General features: G+C 38.4%; 1 protein-coding gene across 3 annotated transcripts; it reads left to right on the forward strand.

Annotated features, from left to right (window-relative positions):
- Window positions 1–1,058: 1,058 nt before the first annotated feature.
- Window positions 1,059–16,256, forward strand: LOC133547391 (gastrula zinc finger protein XlCGF57.1-like). Of its 3 annotated transcripts, none has more exons than XM_061893074.1 (3): window positions 1,059–1,575; window positions 10,197–10,415; window positions 14,222–16,256. In XM_061893074.1, the coding sequence occupies exons 1-3, from the start codon at window positions 1,401–1,403 to the stop codon at window positions 15,787–15,789; spliced, it is 1,962 nt and encodes a 653-aa protein (XP_061749058.1). In that variant the 5' UTR covers window positions 1,059–1,400; the 3' UTR covers window positions 15,790–16,256. The 3 variants fall into 3 exon arrangements, with proteins under 3 accessions (XP_061749058.1, XP_061749059.1, XP_061749060.1); XM_061893076.1 differs by lacking the exon at window positions 1,059–1,575 and adding an exon at window positions 8,512–8,659; XM_061893075.1 differs by lacking the exon at window positions 10,197–10,415.
- The last annotated feature ends 3,735 nt before the right edge of the window (window positions 16,257–19,991 follow it).

The following is a 19,991-nucleotide window of genomic DNA, read 5'->3' on the forward strand; positions in this document are numbered from 1 at the left end:
ATAATGTAAGACAGTACAAGTGTGAGCAATTCAGGAAATATGCTGAGGAGCGGGACTTCATCCACACCACCAGTAAAACAGAGTTTCCCAAGTCGAATGGACTTGCGGAAAGAGCTGTCAGGAGTGACAAGCAACTGATGGAGAAATCCCACCGGGACAAACCTTTTTTTTTTCTTTTTTTTTTTTTTTCTTCTTTGTCATGAAAAAGGGACGTTTTTGTCATGAAAAAGGGAGTTTTTTGTGGTTGGTGCACTAGTTGTAAGTGTATATTGTGTTTTTATGTTGATTTTTAAAAAAAATACAAAAAAACATTATTATTATTATTTTTTTTTTATAAAAAATTATTCCGCGGCCCGGTGGTTGGGGACCACTGTTCTAATGTACATACTTGTTCTTATGCTATCTGAACTCACTATGTTCTCTGCTGGATGTACATATCCTACTAAATAAGACCTACACTGTTTCAATGTCCACATTTCTCTGTTGATGCAATTGTTGATGACTGAAGTACTGATATCAACCAAAGCTCCTCATCCCACCCCCCGGATTGTAAATAATGTAAATAATTAATTGTATATACTATGATGATTAACCTGTGTGATGACTGTATTATGCTGATAGTATATATTTGTACCATGAATTGATTAACATGGACCCTGACTTAAACAAGTTGAAAACTTATTGGGGTGTTACCATTTAGTGGTCAATTGTACGGAATATGTACTGTACTGTGCAATCTACTAATACAAGTATCAATCAATCAATCAATCAAAAATGATATTTCAAATATATAAACCGTATTTTACTTTAAATCATGTATGTATGAGAATAATTAACTAGTACTGTTTTTAATGCATTTATTGTATTGTCTGTCTAATTGTAATAAATGCAGACGAGGCGTGTTCAACGTTGACTCACACAGCGTGCTCATAACCACATTCTAGCTGTCTGCATGGCGACATACGACACCACTTCACGGGGCTACCGCGCATGCTCGTCACTACTGTTGCATGCTGGGTAGTGTAGTTCTTATACTCCCTAGCCCAAAACATCACAACTATGACTCTTTGGCCCCGCCCCTACGGACGCATGCTTGGAAGACATGCGCTTTGCGGCAAAGTCCTCCTTTTCTCCACACACGCTTCTAAGCCTCGGCACATCTCCTCACATTGCTACTAACTACACTTTATTCATCCTCCGTGTCAGGATAAACTCCACTCGTCTCAGCCACATTTGGAGATTATTAGGCCCGCTTAGCTTGATAGTTGTTTGAGCGCGCCAATTAGCTTAGCATGCTAGTTAGCTTAGCATGTTAGCCGCTAACAAAGAGACGCGGATTTGATCAACACATCGCTTAGTTAAGATCAAGTGTGAGAGTAAAGTGTTGTGATTGTGTGAAAATGTGCGAAAGAACGATAGCAAAGTATGAGGAAGAACTTTGTTGTGTGAAAATGTGTGAAAGAACGATAGCAGAGTACAAAGAGGAACTTTCTCGGACAAAAGAAGAGAACGAGAGACTACGTCAACTATTGGAAGCTGTTTTCAAGAAACCTCAAGTTGTGTTACACAGAACAGGTTTGTTTACTTCTTACTCTCACATCTTTACTAACTTTATATTTCATCATGAACATGACGTGTTTGCAGCAGTCATTTCCATTAGATCAGGGGTGTCCAAACTTTTTCCACAGAGGGCCGAACACGGAAAAATGTAAGCATGCAGGGGCCATTTTGATATTTTTCATTTTCAAACCATAACAAAATATATGGATTTTTTTTTTAATCCTTAGGGCTTCTGGGGAGCATAGAGGGTCTCAGTCACTAAAATGTTAAAAAAAAAGGTCAAATTATTATTATTATTTTTTTATTTAATGCTTACAGTAAATCTCTATATCAACTTGAGGTTGATATAAAGTAAAACAAATAAGGTTTTGTGCCTTTTCAGTCAAAGACAACTTGTTTTTTCATCGTAAAACTGAAATATGCAGTATTTAGATAGATAGTTAGTACTTTATTGATTCCTTCAGGAGAGTTCCTTTATTTAGCAATTCAAGCCCTCAAAGATCAATAATGCAGGACATCATTGATTTTAATTATTTAATATTTTTGAGTAATCACAGTGAAAAGTTAAATAAAATCCTACTAAATATATTTGAGATCCGAAAGGTTCCCCACTCATAAAGTGATTCATTTTTATTAGATTTTTTTTTTTTTACTTTTAACACTTAAATTTAAAGATAAACTTCGGATATATCTGTCGATTTTAAGTTTGAACTATTATTTTGTTTATTTTATGTTCTTTTGTCCAAATTTTGATCTTTTTATATGGCAACCACACAACATATGCAATATTTTTCTACATAAAACATGGAAAAAAAAAACAAATAAAGACACAAGGAAAAAAAAAAACTGCCTGCATGGCAGCTTTGTGTCAACATTGCCACGTTTTCTCACTATATTTCACCTCATTCCACTTTTTTTAAATGTGTTTTTGAATTTTTGCAATACTATCAATTTTGCAATTTTTGCAGAATGTGTGGCGGGTGGGTAAACGATTAGCTGCGGGCCGCAAATGGCCCCCGGGCCGCACTTTGGACACCCCTGCATTAGATAATGTCCAAATAGAGGTGATTTGGCACACTTATAATTAAAAAAACAAAAATAATGTTGTTTTTCATCAGATATGTAGTAGTATTGTATACGTCAGTGGTTCTCAAACTTTTTTTGTCATCCCCCACTTTGGACAAGGGGGAGTTTTCAAGCCCCACCTGCCCCCATCGCCACAACAGAACGCTAATGGGGCGGCATAGCTCGGATGGTAGAGCAGCCGTGCCAGCAACTTGAGGGTTGCAGGTTCGATTCCCGCTTCCGCCATCCTAGTCACTGCCCTTGTGTCCTTGGGCAAGACACTTTACCCACCTGCTCCCAGTGCCACCCACACTGGTTTAAATGTAACTTAGATATTGGGTTTCACTATGTGTGTCACTAGAGAAAAGCGCTATATAAATATAATTCACTAATGCCAAGCTTAACATTTTCAAATGTATTGAACATAAAGTAACATTCATGTCAGGGTTTCCCACACATTCATTTATTTGTGGCGGCTCGCCACGAAAGAATTACGGCCGCCACAAATAAAAAATAAAAAAACATTTTCGGCTTTTGACTCGCTTGACCGCTCATAAAAGCAGTGGGACTCTGTCTGTGAATGGAGCTTGTAGTTACATATTATGTAAATATGATATAAATATGTACATAAAGTGATGTAATTATATTCCAACTCCGCGCTCTTCTTGGTCATTGCCGCCGCAAGAATATAATAATGAAAAAATGTTTTTACGTGAAATTCCCTCCCGTTCCTCGCGCCCCACCTGTCATGTCTCTATTCCCCACAGGTGGGGCCCGCCCCACACTTTGAGAAACGCTGGTATATGTGGACGGGGGCCCTGCTTTGGTAATAATGTGTACCCCTCTCAGAGATCATATTTAGTTCCACTTCAAACATTCACATGATGAAAAATAAGATGAGATGGTAAAACGTGAACAGTTGTGGAACCTTTTTACTCGGGGGGTGACGGGATCTCGTTGGAAGCGCGATGTATGAGCAGACGCCGTTTAGGTAAAACAAAAAGGTGTCTGCCAATTTAGTTTACAATGTCATTACGTCAGTAGTTGTCAAACTTTTTTAACCAAGTACCACCTCAGAAAATACTTGGATTTCCAAGTACCACCATCATGAACAGCATTAAAATACAGTAGCATAGTAGGCCTTAATTATTCATTAAAAACAAGGAGGACACATTATTTAACGAGTATATTTAATAATTTTAAATACTGTTGCATTACACACAGTTTGAACAGTAACACTGTGTTTGCATGTAGGAATTGATTGAATGATTGATTGATACTTTTATTAGTAGATTGCACAGTTCGGTACATATTCCGTACAATTGAACACCCGAATAAGTTTTTCAACTTGTTTAAGTCGGGGTCCACGTTAATCAATTCATGTTACAAAATGAATTGATTGGAAAATAAAAGACTGTACTTAAATATTACATAGTGCACACTAGATAGATTCTGGTGCGCACCAGATAGTTTCTAGGATGCAGCTTCCTCAGTTGACCTCTGACCTGGTCCACAAAGATGACTAATGTCTGGTGGAGGAGTAGGGGGTTGCAACCATGGCTGGGGGGGAGAAGACGAGGGGGTGGCTGCGATGAGGAAAGGGCTAAAAAGGCAGTAAAAACTTTTTAAACAAAGTGTTTGCTCGTGACGTTTTCTGAAATTTGTAGGTATATTCTTGCTATCGTTTTCAGAAGGTATAATATTGTGTTTCAGAGATATGCTTTGACATTTTTGCCGATGACATCTATTAAACAAGACAAGGAGCAAAGAAATCAAACACAGACAGGATTCAATTTAGCTCATGAGGAGAAACGTCTTGGCTGCAACTTCGTACAGTTTCCCACCACGCTCTGACGAGGGAGTTCCACGCGTCCTCTTTCCTTTGGGGCTTTTCTGATTACATAGCTTCAGATGTTTCTAAAGGGAGGGGGGTCGTAAATGGCTGTCGCACTCGATCATAAACCGTTAAAAGAAAAGGTGCCTTGTGCTGCGTCAGGTCTGCTCCCTCTCCGCTTTGTAGCTCTCGGGTCAAGAAAAGGTCTCCTGTGGCTGTCAATAGATCAAAGAAACCGACACCTCCATGTTGCATCCCATCGCAGATACTGGAGTTTTACAAGCCTTTTGTTTGATAAGATGAAAGACAGTTTTGGTGTTCTCGCAGGGGACCTGAATTCAATGGAAAACAAAGTTGTTTTATAACTTATATACAATTATTCTGACAATTTTGTTATTATTGTTGATATTATCTGGAATCGATTATTGGTCGCAGTAAAGTAGCAAATTGGGTAGTTTTTAGCTCTAAATGGGGTATTTCAACAAGTAAACAGTACAGTAGGTACTAGGTTTATACATGTGTAATGCCCATAAGGGTATTCCAGTACAATATGCCGAGATGAGATGTGTAAATATCAAAATATTACTTGAAATCAATTTTTGGCAGCAGTAAAGTGGTTGTTTTGGTATATTTTAGCTTTGTAAAGGGTATTTCTACAAGTATACAGTAGGTAATTGATTTATATATATGTCATGCCCATAAGAGTATTTAGTAAAATATGCAGAGATGAGATGTGTCAGTATCAAAATATTACTTAAAATACATTTTTGGCAGCAGTAAAGTGGCCATTTGGGTAGATATTTGCTCTAAAAATGGTATTTCAACAAGTAAACGGTACAGTAGGTACTTGATTTTGATACATGTAATGCTCATAAGGGTATTTTAGTAAACTATGCAGAGATGAGATTTGTCAGTATCAAAATATTACTTGAAATCAAATTTTGGCAGCAGCAGAGTGGTTGTTTTGGTATATTTTAGCTTTGTAAAAGGTATTTCTACAAGTATACAGTACAGTAGGTACTTTATATATATATGTAATGTCCATAAGAGTATTCTAGTAAAATATGCAGAGATGAGATGTGTCAATATCAAAATATTACTTAAAATACATTTTTGGCAGCAACAAAGTGGCCATTTGGGTAGATATTTGCTCTAAAAAGGGTATTTCAACAAGTAAACAGTACAGTAGGTACTTGATATTGATATATGTAATGCTCATAAGGGTATTCTAGTAAAATGCGTGTGTGTAAATATGCGATGTGTAAATATCAAAATATTACATCAAATCACTTTTTTATTCAAGATTGTTTATTGTCATATGCACAGTTAAACAGACAGTTTGCCGTACAATGAAAATCTTACTTTGCTAGTCCACCCTTCAACAAGTCACACGGTACTTAGCTAAAAATAAAAAATAAAAATGTATATACAAGGCACAGTAAGTAACATAACATTATTGCACATTCTGATTGACAGTCAACAGTATAAATATGGAGGTGACCTTGGGTCACAGCAGCAGTTAAAGTGTCTTTAGTGATCAACGGTGAAACGTGTCTACAGTGATGGTTCACAGTTAGGGGGTGGTCAAGGTAGCTGTCTTTTGTTCAAAAAGACAAAAGTAAAAACGGGGAGTTGGAGGGAGCTAGCATTCAAAAGTTAGCATTCACAAGCCTGATGGCCTGTGGGAAGAAACTGTTAGTCAGTCTGGTAGTCCTGGATTTCAGGCTCCTGTATGGTCTGCCTGATGGTAGGAGGCTGAAGAGACTGTGTACTGTCCTTGATGATGATGTGTGCTCTCCTGGTGGCCCTGGTAGACTACATGTCCTGTAGTGAGGGGAAGGCTGCTCCTGATATGTACTGAGCAGTTTTAATCACTCGCTGGAGTGCCTTCCTGTCCTTAGCAGTGCAGTTTCCATACCAGACCGTGATTGAGCTGGTAAGGACACTCTCAACCGTACTTCTATAGAAGTTGCTGAGAATTTTTGGTGGCATGCCAAATTTTCTCAGCCTTCTTAGGAAGTACAGTCGCTGCTGGGCTTTCTTTATTGTTTGTTGGGTGTTGTGTCCCCAGGTGAGGTCCTCGCTGATGTGGGTCCCGGGGAATTTACAGGTTTTCACCCTGTCCACCTTTGTCCCCCCTATGTACAGAGGTGTGTACTGTGCACTCCTTCTCCATGGGTCAATAATCATCTCCTTGGTCTTGTCTGTGTTCAAGAAGAGATTATTATCCTGACACCAGGCCACCAGTTCCGCTACCTCCCTTCTGTACACTGCCTCAGATCCCCCGGTGATCAGTCCGACGACCGTAGTATCATCTGCTAACTTGATGATAGTGGTGTTGTTCTGGGAGGCCACACAGTCGTGTGTGAAGAGGGTGTACAATAGGGGGCTCAGCACGCAGCCTTGGGGGGTCCCAATGCTTAGAACCTTTGTTCCTGATGTCTGGTTGCTGATTCTGACTGACTGGGGCCGGTTTGTGAGAAAGTTCAGGACCCAGTCACAGAGAGTTGGTGTCAGACCAACAGTGATGAGTTTAGCAGTGAGTTTTTGTGGGATGACCGTGTTAAAAGCAGAGCTGTAGTCGATGAATAATAGCCTGGCATAGGTGTCCTTGCCCTCTACGTGGGTGAGGGTGGTGTGGATGACGGGGTTGACTGCAACCTCAGTGGACCGGTTCTGCCGGTAGGCAAACTGTAGAGCAGGGGTCACCAACGCGGGCACCAGGTCGCCTGTTAGGACCAGATGAATCGCCCGCTGGCCTTTTCGAAAAATAGCTCAAATAGCAGCACTTACCAGTGAGCTGCCTCTATTCTTTAAATTGTATTTATTTACTAGCAAGCTGGTCTCGCTTTGCTTGACCTTTTTAATTCTAAGAGAGACAAAACTCAAACAGAATTTGAAAATCCAAGAAAATATTTTAAAGACTTGGTATTCACTTGTTTAAATACATTCATTTATTTTTTTTACTTTGCTTCTTATAACTCTCAGAAAGACAATTTTTTGAGAAAATATACAACCTTAAAATTGATTTTAGGATTTTTAAACACATTCACCTTTTTACCTTTTCAATACCTTCCTCTTCCATCCATCCATCCATTTTTCTACCGCTTATTCCCTTTCGGGGTCGCGGGGGGCGCTGGCGCCTATCTCAGCTACAATCGGGCGGAAGGCGGTTTCTTTCCTGTAAATTTAAATCAATGTTCAAGTATTTTTTTATTTTTATTGTAAGGAATAATAAATACATTTTAATATAATTCTTCATTTTAGCTTCTGTTTTTTCGACAAAGTATATTAGTGAAATATTTCTTCAAACTTATTATGATTAAAATTCTAAGAAATTATTCTGGCAAATCTACAAAATCTGTAGAATCAAATTTAAATCTTATTTCAAAGTATTTTGAATTACTTTTAAAATTTTTGTTATGGAAGATTTAGAAGAAATAATGATTTGTCTTTGTTAGAAATATCGCTTGGTCCAATTTATTATATATTCTAACAAAGTGCAGATTGGATTTTAACCTATTGAAAACATGTCATCAAAATTCAAAAATTAATATTAATCAGGAAAAATTACTAATGATGTTCCATAAATTATTTTTTTTAATTTTTTCAAAAAGATTCAAATTAGCTAGTTTTTCTCTTCATTTTTTTCGGTTGAATTTTGAATTTTAAAGATAAACTATTTTTAAAAATTTTATTTTAATTTTTTTCGTGTTTTCTCCTCTTTTAAACTGTTCAATTAAGTTTTTTTTTCATCATTTATTCTCTACAAAAAAAAAAATCCGTAAAAAGAAAAAACATTTACGACAAAATGACAGACAGAAATTGTGTTGGCCCTGCGATGAGGTGGCGACTTGTCCAGGGTGCACCCCGCCTTCCGCCCGATTGTAGCTGAGATAAGCGCCAGCGCCCCCCGCAACCCCAAAAGGGAATAAGCGGTAGAAAATGGATGGATGGAAATACCCATTTTTTATATATATAGATTTATTTATTTAAGGTAATTTGAGCAAATTGGCTATTTCTGGCAATTTATTTAAGAATGTATCAAACTGGAAGCCCTTCGCATTGATCAGTACCCAAGAAGTAGCTCTTGGTTTCAAAAAGGTTGGTGACCCCTGCTGTAGAGGGTCCAGTGTGTCTGGGATGGTCTTCTTGATGTGTGACATGACTATCCTCTCGAAGCACTTCATCACTATTGGGGTGAGTTGTCTAGTATGTTTACTATTTTATTTAGGAAAAACTTTGAATAAGAATCATATGTTTAATGTACCCTAAGATTTTTTGTTAAAATAAAGCCAATAATGTACTTTTTTGTGGTCCCATTTATTTAGAGAAGTATTGAAAAGTATCGAAATACATTTTGGTATAGGTCCCGGTACTATAATATTGGTATCGGGACAACACTAGTAAGAACAGAATTCATTGGTTGATTCTTTGACCACCTTAGTAGTCATTTTTTCACTGGAGAGATTAGTCTCTACGATGCAACCAAGATAGGTAATCTCATTTTTGTTTGTTATTATATTGTCACCCACTTTGAGTGTGAAGTTATCTACTTTTCTGAGGATAGGAATTGACCCAAAGACCTGTGTACTTGCAAGTACCGAGGCAAGTCTTATTTCGGCAGTTTGTCATTGAAAGACTTGCTAGTCTAGGTCTTGAGGATTCTAGCTTCTCTTGTTTTGTGGCCGTTAGCCTCGGTTCTGTTCTTCATGGGTACAGAAAATGATGGAATGATCACTTAAGCCTAATACAGTAGTTCCACTCGTAGTGATCTGAGACTGGTCAGAAGTAACAAGGAGGTCTATGAAGGTTTAACAGGACTCACTCACCCTGGTAGTTTGCTTAATGAGCTAAGTGAGACAATGTTGGTGGCACAGCTTAGTGAAGGTTTTAAAAATGGGTGCATCCTTTCAGGACATATCTGTGTTCCAGTCCCCAAGAAGTAAACCTGTATCAACATGTTTACATAAAACCCACACAGTCACTAAATACATTTTATACTGTAAACAAATCTAATTAAAGTTATAATTTCACTTCCTAAATCTGACTTACAAGTATCAATAAGTGAACATAAACAATTATTTTCAATAACTAAAGTAGTCAAAACTTGAATTATTAAGGTGACTGACTTTCCTTCAGCTTGTCGTAGATGGTCTCCTATTCCTAAAGAGGAATTGTTGATGAAGATACTCCATAAAACAGCACATAGTAAAACATGTTTTTGTGAAAGTTCCTTTTGGCCCAGCCAACAAAATGACCACCAAAAAATATTTTGCATGATCACAAAAACATACCATGAATGTTATTGCAGTGATTTTGGAATTAGATTTTTTGAATTTCCAGGATATTTTAGTTATAGTAATAACTATGGCATTAAAATAATATGGTTAAGTTTACAGATAAAGTTTAGGTGTCATAGACCGTATACACAAAACAATATTTACCCACTTTACATCAGTGAAGTTAAGAGTGCTTCAATCAATGCTGCCTCGTACTTATAAAAACTTTTCAAATTGCCCCTCATTAAATTTCCAAGTCTGTTTTTGTACTCACTGTACCACTTTTGAATTAATTTTAGGAAAAAAGGAGGTATTTCCTGTGTTTTTATTGGTTGTTTTGCTACACACTTTTAACACAACACAGGAAAGAACACAAATAATGTCATTGTGTTAACAGTGTCAGTTCAAAACTATTTCTATTCTCTCTTTATCTTATTTACTTATTTACCCAACAGATGTCCAGCAGCCCCCTCACATAAAAAAGGAAGAGGAGGATCCACAGCCCCCCCACATGAAAGAGGAAGAGGAGGAAGTGTGGATCAGTCAGGAGGGAGAGTGTCCTGTAGGGCAGGAGGAGGCTGATGTCAGCAAGTTTCCACTGACTGTTGTCTCTGTGAAGACTGAAGAGCATGAAGACAAACCACCTGAGTCCTCACAGCTTCATCACAGTCCAAGTAAGCACAACATTTTATTCTCAGGGCATTCAATCCATCACAACTGGACTCTTCACTTTGTCTTACAAGACCTTTGTCCTCTCATCCAAGTAGGCTTCATCACTTCATGCTCATACATTTCAAGTCTTGAATATAATCACTGGAATTTAGAGGTGAACTGCACTTTTTGGGTTTTTTTTTCTATTTTTCACAATCATTATGAAAGACACAACGGTTGATATATTTACACAAAATAAATCACATTCTAACTGGGCTGGGCGATATGGCCTTTTAATAATATCTCAATATTTTTAGTCCACATCACGATACAGCATATATATGTGGATATTTTGCCTTAGCCTTGAATGAACACTTGATGCATATAATCACAGCAGTATGATGATTCTATGTGTCTACATTCAAACATTCTTCTTCATACTGCATTCATATATGCTACTTTTAAACTTTCATGCAGAGAGGGAAACCACAACTAAGTCAAATTAGCAAAAGTGTATTTATTAAACAGTTATTAAACAGTGGCACAAACATTCATGTCATTTCCAAACAGAAAGTGCAAGATTGTCAGAGACATTTCAAAACAAGCTATGAGTGCACTTTTGTGCATGATGTCACTAAGATGACATCAAAACAACACTAAATTACAGTGCTCTTTGTGTACTGAAGGCCACTACAATAGTTTAAAACAAATAAAGTGCACTTTTCTGCATGATGTCACTAAGATGACATCAAAACAACACTAAATTACAGTGCACTTTGTGTACAGAAGGCCACTACAATAGTTTAAAACAAATAAAGTGCACTTTTGTGCATGATGTCACACAAGCTATTTCAATAAGTGTCAAATAAAAATGTGCTGCATAATAGGAAATCAAATAGTGTATGTCCTTCGCTATGTGGTAGGTTCCTAGGGACGTTATCTCCTTCTGTTGTTGACCAATTTTTTAATATGGGGTTGATGTGGAAATGGTTGCTTGGGCATTTTGTGGGTGTGGCACCAAACTGAGATGTTGACATGCAGAGTTTCAAGGACTCCTCATTCTTTAGCGGGTGACTTTTCAAATGATGCTACACATTAGCGGTGCTGCTACTTTTTGTAGCAACACTTTTGCCACATACTTGTAGGGCTGGGCGATAAAACAATAACAATATATATCGCGATAGACATGTGATCACTATCAATAGAAAATGGGGTTGATAGAACGTTCGATAATTTCATTGAGTTCTGTTAGAAAAAAAATAGGAAGTAAGGCCCAGCTGGAACCGCACGGCACTTTGGGAGGTGTAGGCAGAGGAAGGGCTTTGGCTTCTCGACCTATCACGGCTGAGCCTGAACCGCAAGGCATTCTGGGAAATGCTAACAGGAAATTAAAAAAAGCAACAACGTCTAGCTGACCACGAGGAGTGAAACGAAATGGGAATATGAGTACGGCAGCACGAGAGGAAATTGTAAATAAAAAGTGAAGCGATGGTTGAGTAGTTGCTTGAGTTATTTTTTTTATATGCTGAAGTTGGTTTGATTATTCCATAAATGACTGAAGAGGGTAAAAGGTTTGTTTTGTCACAGATGTTCAGACGCAAGTTTATTCCGATGTTTATAATATTCTGTTAGACATGTTTGTTTCTGCTTGCTTAATTTGACTGTTATTTATTTGCATATATCGTTACCAATATGGCTTCAAAGCCTGAGTTGTACACTACTAATTTCTTAATTACAATACTTTGCACATTTTGTTAGATTAAGCATTTGTTTAATGTCAATATTTTGCACATCGACCAGTATTTTCATTTATAATGCTGACATCGTTTGAAAGGTTAAAGGTTAAATTTAAAATAAAAGTATTTAATTTCAGCCTTTTTTCTCCTGGTCTTTATTTAAAACAGTTGGGTTTTTTTTATATCAATAATTATCAATATCGACTGATATGAAACAGTTATATCGTGATACATTTTTTAGTCGTATCGCCCAGCCTTACATACTTGACATATTACGGTTGTCTCGATATATGGAGTATATTCCATATATCGCCCAGCCCTAATTCTTACTCATAAATGTAAATAAAAGTCCACTTGCAATGGAGCCAATGGGAGGTCCTCTCTAAAATGAATGAGCTTTTTTTCAAAATGACACCATTTACACATTTTTCAACCGATTCAAACAATTCAACATATTCCACTAATTCTGGAAATTGAAATTACAACATTTTTCAACCCACCTTAACCGTTCCACCGTCAAATCAATCCTTTTAATCAGGACAGAAAACAAAGCTGTTTTTGAATTGGAAAAATTTCCAGTGTTCCCGAAATTAAAGAAATTCCATAAAACCATTTCTCAATTAAAAATGTTACGACTTCAACATTTCTAAACCGATTTGAAAAATTCCAACACCAACCATTTCAACTCATTCAGAACATTCACATTTTTTAGCATGTCCCAAAAAATTCCTGCTTTCCCCGAAATTCTCCAAAATTTCCATGAAATTCCCATTGAAAGGAATAAAATAAAAGTTCCAGAACTCCCACATTTTTCATCTGATTCAAACCGTTCCAACTTCAAAATATTCAGTGTGTTCAGGAATTGTGTGCTCCCTTTCAACACTTATTAAAAGAAATTCCTGGATTTTCTGGAATTCCCGGTTTTTAGGGACATTTTCCCCATTCAAAACGAATTATCCATGTTTCAAATTTCCACAATTCCCACATCTTTCAAACCATTCTACCTTCAACACATTCAATTCATCCTGGAAATTCAAACAACCAGTTTTCCACATTCAACAAATTTACAGGAATTCCCGTTTTTTTCTAACCTTATTTCCAACCTTCTTTAGTGCGATGACTCCTTTCACATTGTTCAACCCATTTCAACCGTTCCACTGTCAAAACATTCCTCTGAGTCAGGACAAAAAAGCATGTTGGTTTAAGAACTTAAAAAAAATCCCGGTTTTCCCGAAGTTCAAAGTCTTCAACATTCAAACTATTCTTACATTCATACTACATTCTGTCAACCTTTCAGTTCAACTTCAGCATTGGAGAATTCACACAGAATTCTTTCAGGAATTGCTTCATCTAGTTAATATTATTATAATAATTAAATGTAGCTTACCACATTGAATGTGTGGACTGCATGAATGATGTCTTCTCAGTTCTCACTCTAACGCAATTTGAGTGTCTAGAAACACACTAAATTAATTCAATATTACTATTATTAATAAGGTAAACAAGTTATCTTTTGAAGGAGTAGTCAGTAATCTGATTACTTCTTCCCAGTTTAACTGTGGCGACATTATCTAAATGAAAGCAAAACAGATGTCATCTTTTTTGGCCAACATGCGTGACCCCGAATGGGACAAGCAGTAGACAATGGATGGATGGATGTTGACTATGCTCATGCTATTTTTAGAGCAGACGTGTCTCTAAAGATAAATGTGAAAATGGCAGTAATTATTGTCCACCAGCAGGGGGAGCTCTTTACTAGTACTACTGCGTGGAGGCTGGCATGTGGTACATTATTTCCTGTGTGTGTATGACTTATTCAGAGGGAGAACAGCACACTTTCACGTATGGCGTCTACCATTAAGGATTGCAGGAATGACTTTTAGGATGTTTTTATATGAATAAGGTGGATTGGACGTTGGCCTGGGAAGGCATTCCCCTGAAGGTCTTCTTCATGTGTCAGCTGGAAGTACCCTGACTGCTGTGAGGGGAAAATGATGAGATTGTGAGATCATATGTTGGTGCAGGACAATGTCTCATGTGACTGAGCAAAGCTGGACTTTTCTGAAGAATGTTTGTTTTGTCCTGTCCCGCAGACCTCAATGAAGAACATCTACCTCATGAGCAGGAGGTGGAACCACAGTACCCCCACATACACAAGGAAGAAGAGGTACCACATTCCCAACACATCAAAGAGGGAGGAGAGGAGCCACATCCCCCCCACATTAAAGAGGAAGACGAGACGCCACAGACCCATAATGTTAAACTGACCCTTCACATTAAAGGGCAAGCGGAGGACCCACTGATCTTACACATCAAAAAGGAAGAGGATGATCCACTGACCCCTCCCTTTAAGGAGCAAGAGAACCCACTGAACCCTTACTTTAAAGAGGAAGAAGAGGACCAAGAGCCGCCGCACATTAAAGAGGAAGAGGAGGAAGAGGGCATCAGTCAGCCTAAATGGTTGGAGGAGTTCCCAGTGACTGGTGTCCCTGTGAAGAGTGAAGATGATGAGGTGAAAGGTGAAAGTGAGGAGAGGGGAGGGGGGGAGCCTCCAAGCAGCAGCTCAACACAACACATGACAACAGAAGCTGATGGAGACCACTGTGGAGGATCACAAGCAGACAAGCTCTTAGCTCCACTATCAGATAGTGAGGACACAACGTCACACTCTCCTGACACTGATGATGAAGACTCTAAAGATGATAAGACATGTCACACTGACAACACTCACTTCACATGTTCTCACTGTCACAAAACCTTTCAATACCATTGTCGTCTGAAAAGACACATGAGAACACACACTGGAGAAAAACCTTTTTCTTGTTCACTCTGTAGTAAAGGTTTTACACAAAGTCACAATTTGAAAGTCCACATGAGAACACACACTGGAGAAAAAACATTTTCTTGTTCAATCTGTGGTAAAAGTTTTGCACAAAGTCAGGATTTGAAAAAACACTGGAGAACACACACTGGAGAAAAACCTTTTTCCTGTTCAATCTGTGGTAAAGGTTTTGCACAAAGTCAGGATTTGAAAGTACACATGAGAACACACACTGGTGAAAAAGCTTTTTCCTGTTCAACCTGTGGTAAAGGTTTTACACAAAGTCAGAATTTGAAAGCACACAAGAGAACACACACTTGTGATAAATCACATTCCTGTTCAATCTGCAACAGAAGCTTTGGTGACCAACCAACCCTTGTAGCACACATGAGAACACACAGTGGTAAAAAAACTTTTTCTTGTTCAATATGTGGTAAAGGTTTTGCACAAAGTCAGGATTTGAAAAGACACATGAGAACACACACTGGTGAAAAACCTTTTTCTTGTTCAACCTGTGGTAAAAGTTTTACACAAAGTCAAAGTTTGAAAAGACACATGAGAACACACACTGGTGAAAAGGCTTTTTCCTGTTCAACCTGTGGTAAAGGTTTTACACAAAGTCAAGATGTGAAAGTACACATGAGAACACACACTGGTGAAAAATCACATTCCTGTTCAATCTGCAACAGAAGCTTTGGTGAACGATCAAGCCTTGTAGCACACATGAGAAGACACCCAGGAGAGAAAGTGTTGAGTTGCAGTGTGTGTGGTGAAAGATTGTCTTCTAAGTACCAGTGTAAGAAACACAAGTGTGCTGGTGAGAACAGCAGCAGCAAATGAAACTGCAGGATTTGAAATAAACTGTCCAGACTTTCATTTTGACTTTCTAACAACATCATCACATATAACATGTTATTGTTTGTGTAACAATCTTTTTTAATATGCTTCTACATTTATAGATGAGATAGTTTGGAATATGGAAATATTACATATTTGTATTTCTAATGGTAATAATCCCATAGATTAGCCCCTATTTATTATATACATATGTACTGCTTCACATCTGAAACATCTTCTGGACCACTTCAGGAAGCATATTATTATTTACTTTTTACATAATTTGAACAGTTGTCTTTTATACAATTTTGAAATGTTAAGTTTTATTAATCATTTGTTGGGTCTCTATAATCCATTGTATTAATTATCTTTATTACTGTCTTTTGTAATATGATGATTGTGTTGTGATTGTTTTATATGTATGTCCCCAGACCTTTATGCAATATTAAAAAATAGATGAAATGGCTGAATTGTTTGTGGAAGGATGGTTTTGTTTTTACTAACATACATTTGTGGATAAAACACAAATTTCAATTATTGTGTTTTAAAACATTTTAATGTTTTTTTTTGTTGTTATTTTTTTAACATCCTCCAAAACAATATCAATATCATTCAAAGTTTGGAATGTCAGGCAAAAGCCAATTCTGTACATCATCCTACAGAGATTTACTTGGCATAAATTCATAGAGCTTTTCCGTTGGCGAGGGCAGAAATTGGCGTTTTATCCGATTTTGAGTCACAAATATATCAGATTGTAATCAGGGTGCCAATGCTGGATACTTTTATGGACACTTTATGGACGATTTTAAAGTGATCAAGGCGTATTTGTTTGTCTAAAAGACATATCACCGACCGTCAGCGAGCTTGGTGTGTCTTTAGCCAGGTGGCTAGCTAGCCAGTCCCTTCCGCTAACCTCCAGCTCGCCTTGAACTTTAAAGTTTGCTATTTTCGCCACAATTGTATCCACTTAGTTAATCGCTTTTGATGTTTGTGAGTTAACAACTGTTGTTTTGCCGAAGCTTGGTATTTTAACAATTTGCACATTTGAAATGCTGTGTCTATAGGCCTCCTAGTGCTGATGCTTTTGTATCTGAAGGAGTTATGTGAGATGTTTGACAGGGAATAGAGAAATCTATTTACTGGGTGATATGAATGTTGACTAGCTGGGACAGGGGCGTACAAACACAAATAATTGACTATCCATTTTAAATGCTTGCAATTGTCATGATCTGTGGTCTAGATCATGTGTTGTTTAGTTATGTTCTGTAAGTTTTGGACTCCATTAGTTCCTGTATTTGTGCACCCTTGTTTGTTTTAGTTAACAATGGCTACCTATTAGGTTCACCTGCCTCGTGTGTCCGGTACGCACCTGCTCTAATCAAGAAACTTTTATTTAAGCCTGTCTCTGCCAGTTTGTCGGCCTGGTTTCATTGTTTGCGTCACACCTTTTCCAAGTAAGTTTTTGTTCCATGCCATAGCCTATGCTAAGTCTAAGATGTACGTTTGTTAGGCACGCTTGCCTTTTTGTTGTTTGCTGTATGCTGCGGACTGTCTGTATTTTGGTAGTTGGGAGATTTATATTAAATAAATCTAATCCAACCTTCACGCCTTCGTCCGGAGCCGTCAGTCCTGCATTCCTGGGAGAACAGTCCTCGCATAAAGATGCGACCACGCCATGACAGCAATCTGTCCCATATTGTTGCCCCTCCCACGAGAATAGGTGTAGGTAGTGATGGTATTATTTTAGCTACATGCATTGATCATATTTATACAAATGTCCGTGACCAATGCTGCAAAGCAGTCTTGGTTCCTGGAAGTTTTACTGACCACAATACAATAGCAGTCACTAGAAAGACAAGGGTTCTTAAACCTAAAGCAAAAATTATTTTTACAAGGTCTTATAAGAGATTTGATGAGTGTATTATTGATGAAATATGCTGTTTAAATTGGAAGGAGGTGTGCAGTGAGGGAGACCCTGAGGCTGCACTGGATTTATTTATGTTAATTTACATGAGTGTTGTGGACAAGCATGCCCATTTGAAAAAGTTTTCAGTCAAGACTAAGTCTGCCCCATGGATTGATAATGGACTTGGGAGTTTAATGACAGAAAGAGACATGGCTAAGAAAGCTTCAGTCAACTCATTTTAATAGCTTTGCTTCTTCCTACTCCTTTTCGGACATGATGTAATGTTAAATGATATGAAATTGTCTGATGTATTATGTTGTATGTTCCATCCATCCATTTTTCTGCTGCTTATTCCCTTTGGGGGGGCGCTGGTGCCTATCTCAGCTACAATCGGGCAGAAGGCGGTGTACACCCTGGACAAGTCGCCTTCCCATGGCAGGGCCAACACAGATAGACAGACAACTTCACACACTAGGGACCATTTAGTGTTGCCAATCAACCTATCCCCAGGTGCATGTCTTTGGAAGTGGGAGGGGCCTATCCCCAGGTGCATGTCATAGGAGGTGGGAGGGGCCTATCCCCAGGTGCATGTCTTTGGAGGTGGGAGGAAGTCGGAGTACCCGGAGGACACCCCCACAGTCACGGGGAGAACATGCAAACTCCACACAGAAATATCCCGAGCCCGGGATTGAACCCCCGACTACTCAGGACCTTCGTATTGTGAGGCAGACGCACTAACCCCTCTTCCACCGTGAAGCCCGTAAGTACGTTCATATTCGAAATAAACTAAAGAAAGAAAGTATTGATTGATTGACTGAGCTTATAATGCAATTTTACCAAGTGATAAAGTAACAGCACAAAGCACACATCAGTCATATTAAATGATGCATCAAGGACAATACTGTAATGACATCAAATAGATATTTTTAATTTCACCAGAGTACCTGGTTGGTTTCACATCTTGTTCAACCACTTACCAGAGGGAACAACATACCTCTTTTTTCAAAAATCATCATCAAAAAAGTACAGCTTGATGAAAGGGTATGGTGCCATGACCCGGAGTCACACCAGGGTTGCTGCAGCCACAACACAGAGTACTAACCACTATACCATCACAGCTGTAACAAACCATCCAGACTGATAATGTGTTTGCTTCCCTGTTCATGTTCATAGACAGAATAGTCACAACTACTTTGAATGCTAGTGACCAAGCCCCAACATGTTTTACTCTAACAAGAGGAAGCCGTGCTCAGGCAAGATTTGTTTTGTTTCACCTTTTTCCTCATCCACTTTATTCTGATTGAATGTCCCGAGTATACCAACAGATACATCTTCCAGTTATCTATTCACAATAAAAAAGACAACTTATGCATGTTCCAGTTAGTAGATATTTATTTTAAAAGCAAAAAAACAGTCCCTAAGAAATGGTACTGACTTTTGTTTCAGTTCAATTGACAAATAACAACAAGATAGACAGAAGTTGAAACTAGAATCTTCTCATCTGTAAACTCGAATCCTCTGATCCGTAGTCAGACGCGTTATCCATTGCACCACTAGCCCTATGTGAAGCCTGATTTTACTGTAGTACAAGTTGTATATTGTAAACATCTTAGGCCAAAGGAACACACAGTTTACATTAGGCTTACTACCAAAACAGGGCTTTACTGACTGCTTATGTTGGACTTTAAAATCTAGTGACCTTCTATTTGTTGCAGCCTGGGCCTTCACCAGCTCTACCTGTTGCAGCTAACCTCCACTAAAAATTGAAGTAAAATGCTTCTGGCAAGGGCTACACGGTGGAAGAGGGGTTAGTGCGTCTGCCTCACAATACGAAGGTCCTGCAGTCCTGGGTTCAATCCCAGGCTCGGGATCTTTCTGTGTGGAGTTTGCATGTTCTCCCCGTGAATGCGTGGGTTCCCTCCGGATACTCCGGCTTCCTCCCACCTCCAAAGACATGCACCTGAGGATAGGTTGATTGGCAACACTAAATTGGCCCTAGATTGTGAATGTTGTCTGTCTATCTGTGTTGGCCATGCGATGAGGTGGTGACTTGTCCAGGGTGTACCCCGCCTTCCGCCCGATTGTAGCTGAGATAGGCGCCAACGCCCCCCGCGACCCCAAAAGGGAATAAGCGGTAGAAAATGGATGGATGGATAATTGCCACCTTGTCACTGAACATGCTGACTGATTCACCTTCACCTTCACCTTCACGCCGATAATATAATCATAATGAGGGACTTTAATATCCATATGAATACCCCATCGGACCCACCGTGCGTAGCGCTCCAGACTGTAATTG

Source organism: Nerophis ophidion, unplaced genomic scaffold, assembly GCF_033978795.1.
Source record: "Nerophis ophidion isolate RoL-2023_Sa unplaced genomic scaffold, RoL_Noph_v1.0 HiC_scaffold_94, whole genome shotgun sequence".
Lineage (NCBI taxonomy): Eukaryota > Metazoa > Chordata > Actinopteri > Syngnathiformes > Syngnathidae > Nerophis > Nerophis ophidion.

Excerpts from the sequence above, each read along its gene's own strand:
- LOC133547391 (XM_061893074.1), top strand. The coding sequence starts at position 1,401 with ATGTGCGAAAGAACGATAGCAAAGTATGAGGAAGAACTTTGTTGTGTG. Across the intron at positions 1,576-10,196 it reads AGTTGTGTTACACAGAACAG|ATGTCCAGCAGCCCCCTCAC; the intron begins GTTTGTTTACTT and ends TTTACCCAACAG. Across the intron at positions 10,416-14,221 it reads ACAGCTTCATCACAGTCCAA|ACCTCAATGAAGAACATCTA; the intron begins GTAAGCACAACA and ends CCTGTCCCGCAG.